Below are 15,135 nucleotides of genomic sequence, written 5' to 3'. Positions count from 1 at the left end.
ATAGAAGAGCAGCTGGGTCAGCCACTTGTGCAGTTACACCAGTTTTTTTTTCCATGGGATCAATCTCCATCTTAAGTCTTATTGCCCCAAAATCCAGACAAATGCTCTGATTCACTCAGATGGGGAAAAAACCCGAAATATATATATATTATTTCTAGAATTTGGGATGCTAATTCCCTCGTAGTCCAAGTAATGTAAACATTTCAGTGTCTTTGATTGCAGTAGACCTATAAATGTGAGAGAGGGTCTTGATCACCTCTCTCTGCTCTGTTGGCTTTCCAGTTTATTCCAGAGCCTTCACTGGGTCCCATCATCAGTTTATGCTCAAATCCATCCTTCTGAAGTGATTACATTCCAAAACACGACAAAAATATGTCCGTCCTTAGGATAAAACTTGTATTCCAAGGTTAACCTTCCATCCCACTGCGAATTAACTGAAAGCTGCTGGTACTTTTGCATTCTTGACTTTAAAACTCCAGTTTTAAATTCAGTGAATGTGCAAGTAGTGCCTGAGCTGCCAATACCGTGTAACAGCTTCGGATGTGTTTATTTTGGTGGAAGCTTCACTGGGATGGGCATTCCAAGTATTTCAGGATGATTTCGCAAATCTGCAGCGCCAAGTCTGTAAAATACATCTAAATATTCCATGCTGGGGGTGGATTTCTTGGTCCTTTAGGTTTTGAGAATCGATTTGCAAAGCCTAGGAAGAAATTGTATGTTTTTTAATGCAACAAATTCAGTATGTTACAGGTGCTGATTATGTAATCCCTTAAAATAACACAGGAATTGAAAATATTGCAATTTCAGATCTTTCCCAAGTGTTAAGATACGACAGAAAAGCAACATCTCGTAGTTGCAAATAAAGTTGTAAACGTGTAAAAACTAAATGTGTAAAACCCAGTGAGCATTATTTGAAATATTTGTAGTTTGTAAGTGTTCTGCCTGGCATTTAGACTTCCAAGAACTAGGTTCTTCCTACCAAAACATGAAGAGCAAAACATACCAAAATTAAGGAAGGACCTTGGAGAGTTTGTTGGGGCAGGTTCTGATGATTTTGTCAGTGACGATGGACTGCAGATGCCTAGAAATAAAAAATGAGACTGGAGCAGCTGGTCACTGGTCCCACACATTTCAATACTTGCTTAAAGCCATTGCAAAGATATTAGCCTGAAAACTTACTTTTTCTCACATTTTTCAATATTTTCAAGCTCTGTAAAAAAAAAAAAATAGAAAAAGGCTAGTTGGAAAAAATGTGTGAAGCAATGGAGCAGCTACTAATGGGAATTTGCTGGTAATGCACATGTATAAAAACACTGATAAATGTACATGTATAAATAGATCAGCTACTGTGGGAATTCACTGGTAAATGTACAAGCATTACATTTCATAAAAAACAAACTTTGTGCCACTCTCTTTGGCTTTTTCCTTGTCATCCCCAAAGCCTCCAGTTTGTATTTTCCTTGCTGTTTCCCTCCAGTGCTTTTCTGTTTCACCATTACACCCCAAAGAACAATCTCACAGGGATAATTAACAGCAGGCTCAGCAAGAGGATGCTGGCAATGGTTCTGTCCTTGTAGGACAGACTCAGACCCCACTGGAGCATCTTTTTCCCAGGGGAGCAGGAACCCCAGGTGGATGGAGTGCCAAAGCTGGGTTTCTCTGTTCCCAATGCAGACAGGGTGGGTGTTTGCACTTCTTCACCAGAATATTTTTATTATTCTTGTTTTCTTGCCCTGAACACAAGCGCTCTCGAAGCAGGCCCTGTTCCCCAGTGACCAGTGAGAGAGCAGCAGCACCAGCTGGGCCAGAGCTCTTCTCTCTCCCTTTTTCCCACACCTTTTGTTTGTTTTACCTTGCTCCTCCTGAAGCATTTAATGAGTTCTTTGGATGATGTTCCTGAGCCCTTGTTCTCCAAACCCGCAGGACTCGAGGAATTTCTTGCAGCAGGCTGGAGACCTGGGAACATACATCATATGTACATTTTCAGTGGTCATTCACAAACCCTCCTGCTTTTTTCCAAGTGCTTTGTTGCTGCTTTTCATCTCCTCTAATGCAGCGCTTCTAGAAATTTTCTGCAGGTTCCCTGCTTGTGTTTATTTGCTGAGCTCTCCTGCAGGGAAGTACTGAAGCACTACCTGGTAATGCTTTGAACAAGTGGGTCACACTCTCAGGAACCTCCAGGCTTAGGTGTGAGTGTAAAATCTCAGATCCTGAGAAAAGAGCTCAGCACTCACTTGCTGCCTCAGCGAGAACAAACGACTCCGGGGTTCTTTCAGGAAGCGGAGGAGGAGAATTGGAGCGATCCTGGGCTGACTCTGAGAAAGCAAAGATAAAAGAGTTGGTTACCTAGCTTTAAAATTATATTTCTATTTCTATTTCTATTTCTATTTCTATTTATATTTATATTTATATGTATTAGAAGCAACCAGCTCATCTCAGTTGTCTCAAAGGAAACACACAACATGCAGACAAAGAGGAGGCTGCAAGGGACATGCTCATGAACAGGATGAGGCAGGAGCTGATTAGGAAACATAAAACTACCAGTTCACTTGTTTGCAGAACTGTTTAGTTCTGGTTAGAACTATTTAGCTGCAGAACTATTTAGCAACAATTTCCGTTGCACTGAGCGCAGATCCTAAACACATTTGCTAAATAAAGCAGTTTCAGAAAAAAAGCAGGTCTTAAATCCAGAGATTATCCCAGCTTTAAACTTATACCTGTTCGTGGGCTCCAAAGCTTCACACTCTGGAAACAAAACACAGGGCAGGTATTTAAAATTCCCACATCCAAATGTTGTTTTCTTGCACACAAGGAAGCCAGAGAAGAAGAGGAAAGGATGTGATGTGCAAACACCCTCCCACACACACCTCCACTCTTGTGTAGAGGAAGACAGACTTGTGCCTCATTCTTCCACTTCACAGAGCTGTCACTCAGCTAAGGGATCACCAACAGATGCCTGAATTTTGTTCAGCTCCTGTTGGTTCCACAGGGCTGGTGAAGCTCAGCAGAACACAAATGTCCTGTGTTCATTATCCTTCTCTAAATGAGGGACAATGTGCTTATTACCCTATACTAGTCTTAGAATCCCCAAAAATAATGTTTGGAGTAAAGTAGATGTTGATAAGAAGAGGCTGGACTGAGATCCCATCTTCTTTCCAATCCTGAGCCCTGAAATCCCTGGAAGTGTTCAAAGCCAGGTTGGACAGGGCTTGGAGCAACCTGGTCTAGTGGAAGGTGTCCCTGCCCATGGCCAGGGGGTGGAATGGGATTTTCTTAAGATTCCTTTCCAACCCAAACTATTCCATGATTCTGTGATTCTATTAAATAATTTATGGCAAGTACAAAGTGCCAAAAACTAGAGCCTTTCTCATAGAAGGAAATGTGGTAAGGAGATTGGCATAGGAATAGTGCTGGAAAAGGGGTAAAAAGCCACTTGTACCTTACATGGTCTCAGTCTCACAGGGTCATGAAACCCCTTTGAGTGAGACTCACCACTCCACTCCCACGAGGTTCCAATATTTGGATTTCTGTTTGGAATCTGGAAATCTGGAGTGGCCTGAGGAAATTGCCCTGGAAGCAGTTGAACACAGAGAGATCATTCCTCATCCCTCACTGCCAGATGCCACAGAGCCACCCCGATGCTGGGTGAGCCCCCGGTGCTGCTGAGCCCCACATTTCATGTTGGTCATCACTCACCTGGCTCACTGGCCACAATGAAGGACTCGGGGGTGCGCTGGGGCAGGGGTGGAGGAGCATCATCATCGTCATCACCAGGCTGTGGCAGGGGGGCTGATTGGAGAGACACAGACAGGTTACCGGCATGGCAGGACATGAGAGGACTGCTGTGTAGGGGAGGGGGCTGCTCCTGCCCTGCCACGCACCAGAGATTGGGGTTAAACACCTCTAAACTGTGGTTAAACATCGAAATAACCCCCAGCACCAACTGCACGGGGAAAATGTGCATAACACAGAGCCAGGCATGCAGCTGGTGGCTCTGCTGCTGCTTGGCTTGGGCTGCACCTCCCAGGACTCCCCAAGGGCACTGGGATAATGAGATAAGGAGCTTGTCTTTGTGAAACCAGTTGCTCCCTCAGCTCCCATGAGAGCCCAGCCCTGAGGAGCAGCCACAGCCCTGCCTGGACACCAGATGACCACACCAGCCACTCCCTCCAGCGCGCCCCAGTCCAGAGTGACCCGGTCCCACGTGTCCCCTTGTCCCAGCAGCACTCACCCGAGGAGCAGATCCTCTCCTGGTCCCGGGGAGCCTGGTGGGGTGATGGGGAGCTGCCTGTGCTGGGCTGGAGGGGGGCACTGGTGGAGCACGGAGGGAGGAGCTCGTCCTGCCCCCCCAGAAAGGGGAACACGGGGGACACAGGGTCGTCTGGAGACAGTGATGAGAAGTAGGGGTCTTCTGCTGAGCACAGGGAAGGGTGAGGGCATTGCCCCTGCTTCCTGCGGCCTGAGGGGGCACCTGCTGCTCGTCTGGAGGGGTGCAGGTCTGCAGGGGAAAATCCATCCTGGAAGCTCGAGTGACCTTTTGGCCGCTGGGGACTCCAAACCGGCTTGGCATCCCCTGCATCCCATTCCCAGCCCTCTCCCTGCTGCCCCAGGCCTAGAGGGGTCGATACAGTCCATGCCAGAGGTGCCCTGGCACCAGGTGCCCTCCTGCCTGCTGCCTTTGGCTCCAGCTGCAGCTCCAGCTCCCAGCTGCTGCGTTTCTGAGGGGCACCCCCAGCACCCCAGGGCTCGCCAGCAGCTGCCTTGGTGCAGCTGGACAAGTTCAGAGCCCCGAAGGAGATGGCCTGTCTGATGGGGGGCACTGCCCTGGCAGAGCTGGGCTGTGCCCCCGGGGCGCACAGCGAGGGCAGGGACGCTTTGCTCTGTGCCTCAGGAGGGAGATGTTGGTGCTCGTCCTGCTGTGGAGGGAGGTGTTGGTGTGGGGTCTGCTCCTCTGGCTCTGAGCTGCAGGAAAAGCACAATAAAGTGTGGAGTGAGAGCCATGGAGGGCTCAGAGAGTGCTAGCCCACTAACAGAGCCCACAGCACTGCTGCCAGGAGCAATTCCCTCAGGAACGCAGAGCCCAGCCTTGAGCAAGGCTGTGCTCCATTCTCCATTTCAACACCATTAAATGGTGAACAGAGGAGGCCCCTTGATGTCAGCAAACTGAACAATAAAGCAGAATTATTTACAGAAAGGAGACACTGCAATCCCAACCATGTCCACAGAGAGATCCACCACCCCTGGAAGCTGCTGGCATTGGGAAGCTGCATCCTCAGGGTTGCTGCTCCTGCAGCAAGGGGCACTGGGGTGGAATGTGCAGATGAGAGATGGGATCAGTGTAGGGGCATTCCATGGCAGGCAGAGGGCTGGGATGACCCAGCCTCCATGTTCATGAGACTTTTATATACTGTTTTATACTGTTTTGTACTGTTTTCAGTTCATATGTGAAACACTGGGTGACACAAAGCCCAGGGCAGAAGGAGGGGACAGATAATGGCACACAGGCTGAGACACATCAGTGAGGGGAGCAGGAATTATTAGGAAATTAGGAAAAGTTTCTTCACTCAGGGAGTGATGAGGCATTGGAACAGGCTGCCCAGGGAAGTGGTGGACACACCAGCCATGGAAGTGCTCATCAAACATGTCCATGTGGCACTTGGGGACACGGCTTAGTGTCGGACCTGGCAGTTAATGGTTGGGCTTGGTGGCCTCAGAAGATTTTTCCAACCTTTTTGATTCCATGAATTATGTTAGGAACAAATGTGAGAGTCAAAGTGGGACTCAGGGGAGGCAGCAGATCCTGAGTGCTAAAATGTTTTAGAGCACACATCAAGAAGTTCACCTCTCTGAAATCGTGTGGGTGACTGCAAATACCAGCCAGGGATATTGTGCTGGGGCTTACCAGGTGAGTGAGCTCAGGCCATAAATGTCTTCCACTGGAGTCAGGACTGGCTTGGCTGCAGGATGCCCTGCTCCTTCCTGGGGAAAGGAAAAGTTTGCAAACAGGAGTGAGGAGGCAGAATGTAAAGAACACCAACGTGCTGCTTCAGGAGCTGGGATTTATGCCAAGTACTTCTAATTACTAAAGCACTTGGGAAATGACACCAAGGTGGGGCTGAAAACTGCAGGCAGAACTTTCTGAAGAGCAGCTCTGCCAGCACCTTTCTGAAATGAGAGTGCAGAGAGCCCCACAACCACCCAGCTGTGCCAAACAGCTGGCAGGCAGCCTGTGCAGACACTTTGCCTTCAGGAGCCCACCCTGGGCAAGCTGGGTGCTGGTTTTGAGCATGACACCAGCTCATGGCCATCCCCGTGCTCTGCACAGTGTCCCCAGAGCACAGGGAGGTTTAGGGGGGCGAGAGGTTTGGGCAAGAGCTACAAAACCACATCCTGACTTGAAAAGCCCTCTGCATTTTGTGTCAGCCCTGCGTGACCTTGCTCACAGACTGTCCTTAACCAGTCCAAAAAGGCTTTTTTAGGTTCTTTTCTCACTCAGCTCTGGCTTGGAATGAACTGCAAATCCCATGGTAAAACTGAGGCATGAGTGCCATGGCAGCATCCCCTTCCCAAGTTCTGAGATAAAAGTTTCTGACAAAACGAGCTCACAGTGACCTTCCAGGCTTTGCTGTGATGCATTTACTTTCCTGGCTTTGATCTAGTGAGGCTCATGTCAGCAGCCACAGAACAGCAAGAGCAAAGAAAACCTCAACCAGAGAGGTTTTGGCTATTCCTGTTAATATGCAACTTCACACCAAGACCACATTTCTTTTCCTCAGAGGTGTAACAGATTTGTGAGACTTTGCCGTGTTTTTTACAAGATATTTCCCCCTATGCCCTCCCACAGCCAGGCTGTAGTGCTGATTCCCTCACTAGCACGCATTCAGCCTCACTGCCTTGGGATCCCAAACTTCCCAACCTGGTCTGAAAATCCCTCAAGTTGCACTAGCATATCCCCATGAAAATCAGTCAGTCTTGTAGAAAATGCATGCTGTTCTATTCACACACGACATTAAACAGTCATTAAAATATATAGAAAATAGAAATTATTTTAAGACTGAAGAAAATCTAGGTCTTGTTTGTGAAAAGCATTTGCACTTTGAGGGGAAGAGCTGGATTCTCATGGGTTAATGTCGAAAGGTACTCTATTTGGGTATCAAGTGGAGTAGAAAATATGGGAATTCACCCCAGATCTGCAGCAGGAATTGAGGTTAGAGCTGGAGTGCCCAGACTGTAGTGTGATTGTCCTGGGACTTTTACCTGTGAAGCAGCAGAATCTTTCTGGGCATCGAGTGCTTGAATCTGCCTTCTGAAGAGCTCAATCACGGCATCATAAACCAGCTCATACTGCTCCTGCATTCCAGACAGACAGACAGACAGAAACTGTGACAGCCAGCACTGGTGGGAGCTGTGGATGGCCACCTCTCCCCAAGCAAGCATCCCCCTGACAGAAGGTGCCTTTCCTGTCCGTCAGCAGGGTGTGAATTTCGAGAAGAGGCAGAAGCCACAGCTCTCACAGGGCTCACACTGAGGCATTTGGGGGCTTTTGGGTGTGCAAAGAGCGCTGTTCTGCATTGAGCTTCCTCTTCAGTCTGTTGCAGCTGAGGAAAGTTCCCACTTTACTGCCTGGGCAGTCCCTGGTTTCACAGTGTAAGCATTTGATAAATCCCACTGTGAGCGCCGGCCCAGCTGTCCACAAGGAAACGCTCAGCTACCAAATCAACTTCTGCCAAATCATTGTTCTGCTCAGAAAAGGGACTTTGCACAACATCTCCACACCCAGCAGCAGCACTGCTCTGGGTTTCCCTGCTGTGGGAAAGGTGAGGGGCCAGCATGGAGCAGTGGTGACACTCCCCAAACACACCTTGGTCTGCACCATGCAGGGTCTCTGTGTGCGCATCTCCTGGATCAGGTTGAAAACACTGAAGTTCACTGGAACAATCTGGCAAGAAAGAGAAAATACAAAATGGTTTTAAACTAAAGGAGGAGAGATTTAGATTTAATATTGGGAAGGAATTCTTCCCTGTGAGGGGGGCCAGGCCCTGGGATCCTGCCCCTGGATCCCTGGAAGTGTCCAAGGCCAGGCTTGACAGGAGGGACTGGAAAGAAAGGATTTTTAAAATCTTCCAACCCAAATCTTTCCATGATTTCTATGATTTCTCTGATAAAAAGCTACAGACAGGTCTAATTCCACGAAACTTCCAAGTCATGATGCAGTTCAGAGCACTGTCTGAAATCCAGGCCTGCTACTGACCAGGGTTGGTTTGGAAATGCTGAATATCTGATGTGCGAATGTGGAGAGACAAATAAATACAGCAAAGATGTATTGAAGAGTGAGGCTCAGCACAGGGGCATGTGCTGTGAGCTGAAGGCCTGGTCAGAGTGAGCAGTGGAGAGGGATTGTGCCCCACTGGGGTGATGCTGTCAGTTCCTGAAGAGAGAGGGGTGGCACAAACTGGGAGTGGGCAATCAGCACTTGGGCCATTGCCATTTCCATGGGAGCTCCCATGCCCCTGAAATCCCCCTGAGCACAGTCAGAGGGGCTGGAGGGCAGAGGGAGGGCTGGGGAGGGGTGCAGGGGGCATGGGGGGCACTGAGGCTGGCACTCACCCCATCCTTCAGCAGCTTCTGGGTGTAGTCGATGGCGCAGATGACGCCGGTTCTGCCACAGCCAGCACTGCAAGGACAGCACAGGGCACAGCCTGGGCACGGGGCACAGCCTGGGCACACTGTGCTTCTCACAGGGATGTTTGGAGAGCACCCACAGCCACCTGGGACCCTGCTGTCCCGCACACAAACTGCAGGATGCTGCAGCTTCAGCCCACTCAGGGCTCTGCTGCACAGGGTAGGGTGGCACAGCTCATGCCCTGAGCACAGCTCTCAGTCCCCCTGTGGTGACCAGCCACACCTGGCCATGGCCAGTGGTGTCTCTGACCCAGTCCCACTCCCTGACAGGAGGGTGCAGCCAGCCAGGTTGGTCTCCTCTCCCAATTAACAAGGGACAGGACAAGAGGAAACAGCCTCAGGTTGCCCCAGGGGAGGTTCAGATTGCATATTAGGGAAAATTTCTCCACCAAAAGCATTCTCAAGCACTGGCACAGGCTGCCCAGGGCAGTGCTGAAGCCACCATTGAACAGATGTGTAAATGTGGCACCTGGGGACATGGTTTAGTGGTGGCCGTGGCAGTGCTGAGCCAATGATTGGACTAGAGCATCTTAAGGGAATTTTCCAACCTAAAAAATTCCGTGGTTCTGTGGCTCTATTGCTGGCCTGCTGCTCCCTCCTTCCCTGCCCCCTGTTCATGCTGGCTGTCCCCCTTTGCCTTGGGGCTCCCCACAAGAGGAGCTTGGCTATGGGCTTGTCCCTGTGACCCTGGGGACGCGGGACACGGGGCTCTGGGGGCCTGCAGCCCTTCCCTGGTGCCAGCCAGCCCACCCACCTGCAGTGGATGCAGACAGGGACCCTGTCATCGGGCTGGTGGCAGCGAATGTCCCTGACCAGCTCCAGGATGGGCTCGATGGACGAGGGCACGTGGTGGTCTGGCCAGTTCTTGTAGTGGAAGTGGAAGATGGTGCGGGCTGCCTGCAGGAGAAGAGCGGTGCCAGGGTCTGGGATGTCACACAGCAAGGGGAGCTGGATCCCCGCTCCATCCTCACTCCCGTCTGCAGCAGCAGGCAAAGGGCAGGGCAGCAGTTTGCAGCTGGTTTTGCTGCAGGAGCTGTTTTATGACATCCTTGGCCCCACTTACCCAGAGCCTGGTTTGCCATGACTGACAAACAGCTTCAGAAACTGAGGTCTGAGTTAATGAATTTTTTACTTCCTTTGTTCCCTCGACTGCTGTCAAATCTAATTCAGCAGCCCGGGCAATGTAAAATTTTCTGCACAAAATGTACCATATTTTAATATATTATTTATATAACAAAGCCAGCCCAGGTACATTTTCTGCCCTGACCTTTCCTCCTTACCTCATTCAGGGTCACCTTTAAAGTTCTAATCACATACTCATTCCTCTTCTCCTCAGCCTCCTGCAGAAGAAGGAGCCAGAGTCAGATTTTCTGTGGTGCCCTGGGGTGGGACAGGGTGCTGGGGGGCTGCACTCACACAGGTGATGGAGAAAGGGCCACAGTGCAGGGGGGAGCCGTCCACCTCCGCCCAGTACCGCTCACATTTCTTCTGTGGGGACAAGCACGATGTGTTTGGTTATTCCCCACTGCCCCTTTTCCACTTTTCAGGACAAAATTCACTCTGGGAAGAGGCTCAGCTCTTGCTGCTGTCCAGCTCCAGCCTCACTTCCTTGGAGCTGCCACTGTGGGATTTCCCTTTCCAGAGAGATTCCCTACACTGCTGGAAATGACTGGAGAATTTCATGGGATCACAGACCGGTTTGGTTGGAAGGGACCTTAAAGATCCTCTCCTTGCACCCTCTGCCATGGGCAGGGACATCTCCCAGGGACCATTTGCAGCTGGAGACCCAAAAACCAGCTTATATCAAACAGAAACTTGCTGTCACTGTGGGATTTAATAAAAATCTGCATCTCTCACCCTGCCCTGACACGCGGTGACATGCTACTCACCTTCCCCATTTCAAACTCCATACAAGCCATGACCACGACCTGCAGGAGGAAGGCTCATTAGAAAAGGGTGAACAGGAGTTTCTTATCCAGGCAGCAAAATTAAACTCATCTCTTGTGGGTACTTATCAGTGATAAGGAAACTGTGGGATCCCTTCCCCTGAGTCCCAACAAAGGACTTCTGGCTGGAAGGACAACTTTTCTTTTAAAAAAAGGACATATAAACTTTAAATATAAATCTGCACCTTACCAGGACTTCATACTCCCAAATCATCCTCCAAAAGTCAGTGACAGTAGTGGGCAGAGGACCCTGGGTTGCAATGTATGCTCTTGGCCCATAGACGCCCTGGAACATTCAAACCAGACATGGACACATCTGTGCATAGCTCACCAGCAGAAATGAAGTCATTCCTCTATCTGAATTCACTTCTACCAGCAAGCCCATTAAGGATTTAGGAGGACTTTCACAGAGTTGAATTTTGGGCACATAGATTAACTCACACAGTGGTGTGCAAACCAAAGGCAGGGCCAAGCTGGGATTGAGCTCCCAGAGACCAGCAGCAGCTCTTACAGCACCTCTGGGAGCTTGGAGGTGATGTGGCCACAGCTCTGTTGCTAATGGCTGAAGAATGAGCTGTGAGCCTGTTGGGAATCTTCTGCAGACAGGTCACACCGAGCCCTGGGCCACGGGTCACCATCATGGAGAATGAAGGGATCGATCGATCGATCGATCGATCTATCTATCTATCTATCTATCTATCTATCTATCCATCCCTCCATCCATCCATCCATCCATCCATCCATCCATCCATCAGTCAGAGGAGGGCTGCAGGCCCAGGACAGCCCAGGACTGGTGGAGCTGCACGTGGAGCCCTGTCCCACCCTGACCTGCCCTGCTGCTCGCCCCAGCCGTGCAGCCCTGCAGGGTTTCCTGCCTCTGCACTGCTCTCAGCCCAGGTGACTCTGGCCACAGGCAGTTTTGCGCCACCGTCACCCACCAAAGGCAGCAATGGCGACGAGGAAGTTGGGGCTGAGAACCACAAAGTGTTCCACCCCCAGCATGAGTGTGTCCCTTGCCCTGCAGCCTCCGTGCTGCCCAGAGGGGTTCTGGAGGGCTCCCTCATCTTCTTCCATCAGTTATCCTCGAGCACAGCCCAGAAACTGCTGCAGAGCCCCCAGCCTGCTCCTCATGGCACAACCCGCCCAGGTGGCACCACCAACACCTTTGCAGGACAAAGCACCACAGAAGAGGCAAACCTTGATGAAGTTGGCATTGATGTAATGAGAGTCTGCGTCTGACGTAATCAGGGACAGCTCCACTCTGCTGTGGTCGACTGCAAAAGCAGGGGAAGGAGTCAGGGTCTGTCCCTCCAGGTCAGTGAGCCCCGCACACCCCCCTCAGCCCTGCTGCCTGCACACACAGGGCATGGACAGGGTCCTTTTGGAGAGTGGGGCAGGTTTTAGGGGAGAGCTGCAGGTGCTGCCTCCACCCCATGAAATGCTGAGCCCCTCTGCCTGTGCAAGCCAAGCCCAAACCACCCAAAGCACCCCAGGCTCACACCAGCTCTGTGGGGTCAGATACCAAGGTTTGAAAGCTGGACCTGATCCTGGAGGTCTTTTCCAGCCTTAATGATTCTGTGATTTACTTTCTCTTCCAGGTTGGAATGGACTAAAGAGAGCCTGCTCTGATGCTGGGACAGAGCCCTTTGGAGACCACTGCACCAAGGGAAGCCTCAGCAGGGTTTGCCTGTTATCTGCTTTGCACATTGTGGAGACATCACTGTCCAAAGGCCTTTGGATGCAATGGTTACAGGGCTAACCAGGAACTTGCAGGGATTATCACTGGAGGATATGTTTCCTAATGAATGGAAGTTCTTCTGTCTGTAGAAATACCACAGAATATCCTGAATTTGGAAAGGACCCACAAGGATCATCGAGTCCAACTCCATCTCTGCCCAGATCATCCCCAAAATCCCACTGTGTGCCTGACAGTGTTGGTTTGTGCCAAAATCCTCCAGAGCAGGCACTGCAGCAGCCAAAGCCCTAAATCTGAGCAGCAGGACTCAAAGCCAACAGACAGCAGTGAGATGCTCACACAGAACAGCCGTGCAGGCAGGCACAGAGAAAGAGAACAAGAAAAGCAAGAAAAACAAAAGGCTGAGCGGGAACATGTGCCATTTCCAACCTACAAGGTAAGATGTCCTTGTATCTGTTCTTCTTGACATTCTCTGGCTGCTCAGACGCCGCTGTGGGGTAGATTTTATCCGATCTGTACTTTGTTGACTGTCTCTTCAGCTTCTGTGATAAAAGAGTGGAACAAATTACAGCAGACGTGCTGCAGCCAGCTCACTACTGCAGAGCACACAAAGGTCTCCAGGGGTCACGTTTGCCACCACCATCAATTCTTTCCTGAGTGGCTTTGCTCAGAGCAAGAACAGAGACAGAACCTTCTGAGAGCCCTGTGAAGGGTGGAAAGTGTGTGCTGAGGCAGTGCCCACACGTCGGCTTGTGAAGTGACAAAAGCGTCTCATGAGTGAGAGAGGCCCGGGGGAGCCTCTCAAATGGCACCCACATCAGAGGAGTGACAATGTCAAAATTCACCTTCAATGAATAATACCAGAAAAGACAGGTAAAAATCTATTGATTTTCCTCACTTTGGTGGAGATGCTCCCATCTGTGGCTGGAAGCAGCGATGCTAAAGTCACAAAGGGAGCAAAAGCAACTGGTGAAAGACAAGGAGTCCTGGGACAGACCCTCAGGGCTGCAAAGCTCTCATCTCTTTCATTTTAAGGATAAAGCTGCAGCACTCACAGGGAGTTAAAGCATCTTTCTCCTGGTAAAGCAGAGAATTTTATTTCACTGCCACCAGCTCCTAAACAACACACGCTGTTTGTTACCTGTGCCCAGCTGTGAGACTACACAAACAGAAAAAGGAGATTCTAATGAAACCCTATCATTTACAGTAACATCACCACAATTTGCACATAAAAATGCTCGGTCCCACAAGGAGAGGGCAGGAATTGGGGTGGAGGAATGCCACGAATATATCTGTCATGTTTGGAAATGAGCCAGCCTGGTGGCCTGCTCAGGCCACTGCCTTGCAGAGGCAGCCACAAATCAGGTGTCTTTGAGATCTTATCCCATGAAACAGGAAATGCAGCCTTGACCATTTCCAGCTGCCATTTTGGTCAGGAATGAACACATCAGGCTGCTGGAGCCAGCCTGAGCAGCAGGCTCAGAGCCCACAGCCTCACTCACACAGGCACGGGCAGAGAGAGGGGAAACTCAGCAGGCAGCGACAGCACTTTGTTCCATGGAACAACAGACTGCCACTGCAGGCTCAGATTAATCACTTCCCTCCACCCCAGACACCTGGAAACCGAGCACTCAGCTTTCCCCAAGGGTTTGAAGGGCCAGATTTGCTGGTGTGACAGAGCAGGGCTGGAGCCCGTGGAGACCCCTCGGTAACCCAGAGCCCACTGCCAGGGTCTGAGTGTTTGACACATCTCAGATCTCACAGTTTTACCCTTCCCTGTGCCTGTGAGAGCTGGGCAACGTCTCTGCCTCCCAGAGCAGCCCAGACAGCCTGTCAGAGCCTCCAGCTGATACACCAACAGCAGCTTCCAGACGCCAGCTTTTGCATTGGCATCTGAGCCTCACCCCTGGCACCCAAACCAAAAACATATCAGAGATCTCACAGATGCAGGGCAATGCAGAGCACAGGGGGAGGTGGAGCCATCAGCATTTTGTGCAGCTTTTGCCTTGAGGGAACAAGAAAGCAGTTTCCAGGAGGGGCCAGGAGCACTGCACACAGATCCCAGAATGGTTTGGGTGCGAAGGGACCTTAAAGCTCATCTCATTCCACCCCCTGCCATCCATTCCATCTGCTGCTGTCCCACGTTGTTCCAAGCCCTTTCCACCCTGGCCTTGGACACTTCCAGGGATGGGGCAGCCACAGCTCCCTTGGGCAACCTGGGCTCTATAGAAAAAAGGACGAGACAAGGCAAGGCAAAGCAGAGATGCCTGGCAGGAACTCGTGTGCCACAGGTCTGACAATGCAATGGGGAGAAGGGGAAGAGGCTCCACATTCCTCCCTGTATCCCCAGTTGTGTCACCAGGGCCAGAGGCTCCACATTCCTCCCTGTCCCCCCAGTTCTGTTACCAGGCAAAGTGAAACCATGTCCCAACAAGTGCATTCACCAAGCAGAAAACAGGAAGCACTCGGGTGATTAGTTAAAAAGCAAACAGTTCAAATGCAAATTACTAAATTTCTATCATGTCTTTACATTCCTCTCAGCCCAGTTAACTTCTGGGTATCTGCTATAAAACCCCTAGAAAACCCCACTGTCCCAGGTTTGAGAGGTGACCGAGCGATTCCCTCCGACACGAGCCGAAACGCCGAGCCGAGCCTTGAGAGAACTCACCAAAAACTCCTCTGCGAACTCCCCCCTGTTGAGCTTCTTGCCCTGGGCCCTTTGCAGGTTGTGCTGCAGGATCTCCCTCTGGTCCATGGTGCCGCAGCGAGCCTGGCCTGGCCCTCCTGGGACGGGACATGTCAAGTGATCCG

General features: G+C 50.7%; 1 protein-coding gene across 1 annotated transcript; it reads right to left on the bottom strand.

Annotated features, from left to right (window-relative positions):
- Window positions 1–635: 635 nt before the first annotated feature.
- On the bottom strand, window positions 636–15,079 carry PTPN22 (protein tyrosine phosphatase non-receptor type 22). Its single transcript, XM_054294015.1, has 21 exons — window positions 14,993–15,079; window positions 12,758–12,866; window positions 11,826–11,902; window positions 10,819–10,914; window positions 10,572–10,610; window positions 10,099–10,170; window positions 9,963–10,022; window positions 9,437–9,579; window positions 8,608–8,674; window positions 7,862–7,939; window positions 7,258–7,350; window positions 5,903–5,979; window positions 4,232–4,962; window positions 3,697–3,789; window positions 3,440–3,570; window positions 2,718–2,745; window positions 2,235–2,315; window positions 1,853–1,956; window positions 1,180–1,210; window positions 1,004–1,081; window positions 636–700 (listed from the first exon to the last, which is right to left on the bottom strand). The coding sequence occupies exons 1-21, from the start codon at window positions 15,077–15,079 to the stop codon at window positions 636–638; spliced, it is 2,340 nt and encodes a 779-aa protein (XP_054149990.1).
- Between the last annotated feature and the right edge of the window lie 56 nt (window positions 15,080–15,135).

This window comes from Melozone crissalis, unplaced genomic scaffold (assembly GCF_028551555.1).
Source record: "Melozone crissalis strain CALT ecotype California unplaced genomic scaffold, PUWL_Pcris_2 ptg000198l_1, whole genome shotgun sequence".
NCBI classification, from domain to species: domain Eukaryota; kingdom Metazoa; phylum Chordata; class Aves; order Passeriformes; family Passerellidae; genus Melozone; species Melozone crissalis.
The sequence above is the reverse complement of the archived record's forward strand: the minus strand, read 5'-3'. Positions and strand labels throughout refer to the sequence as shown.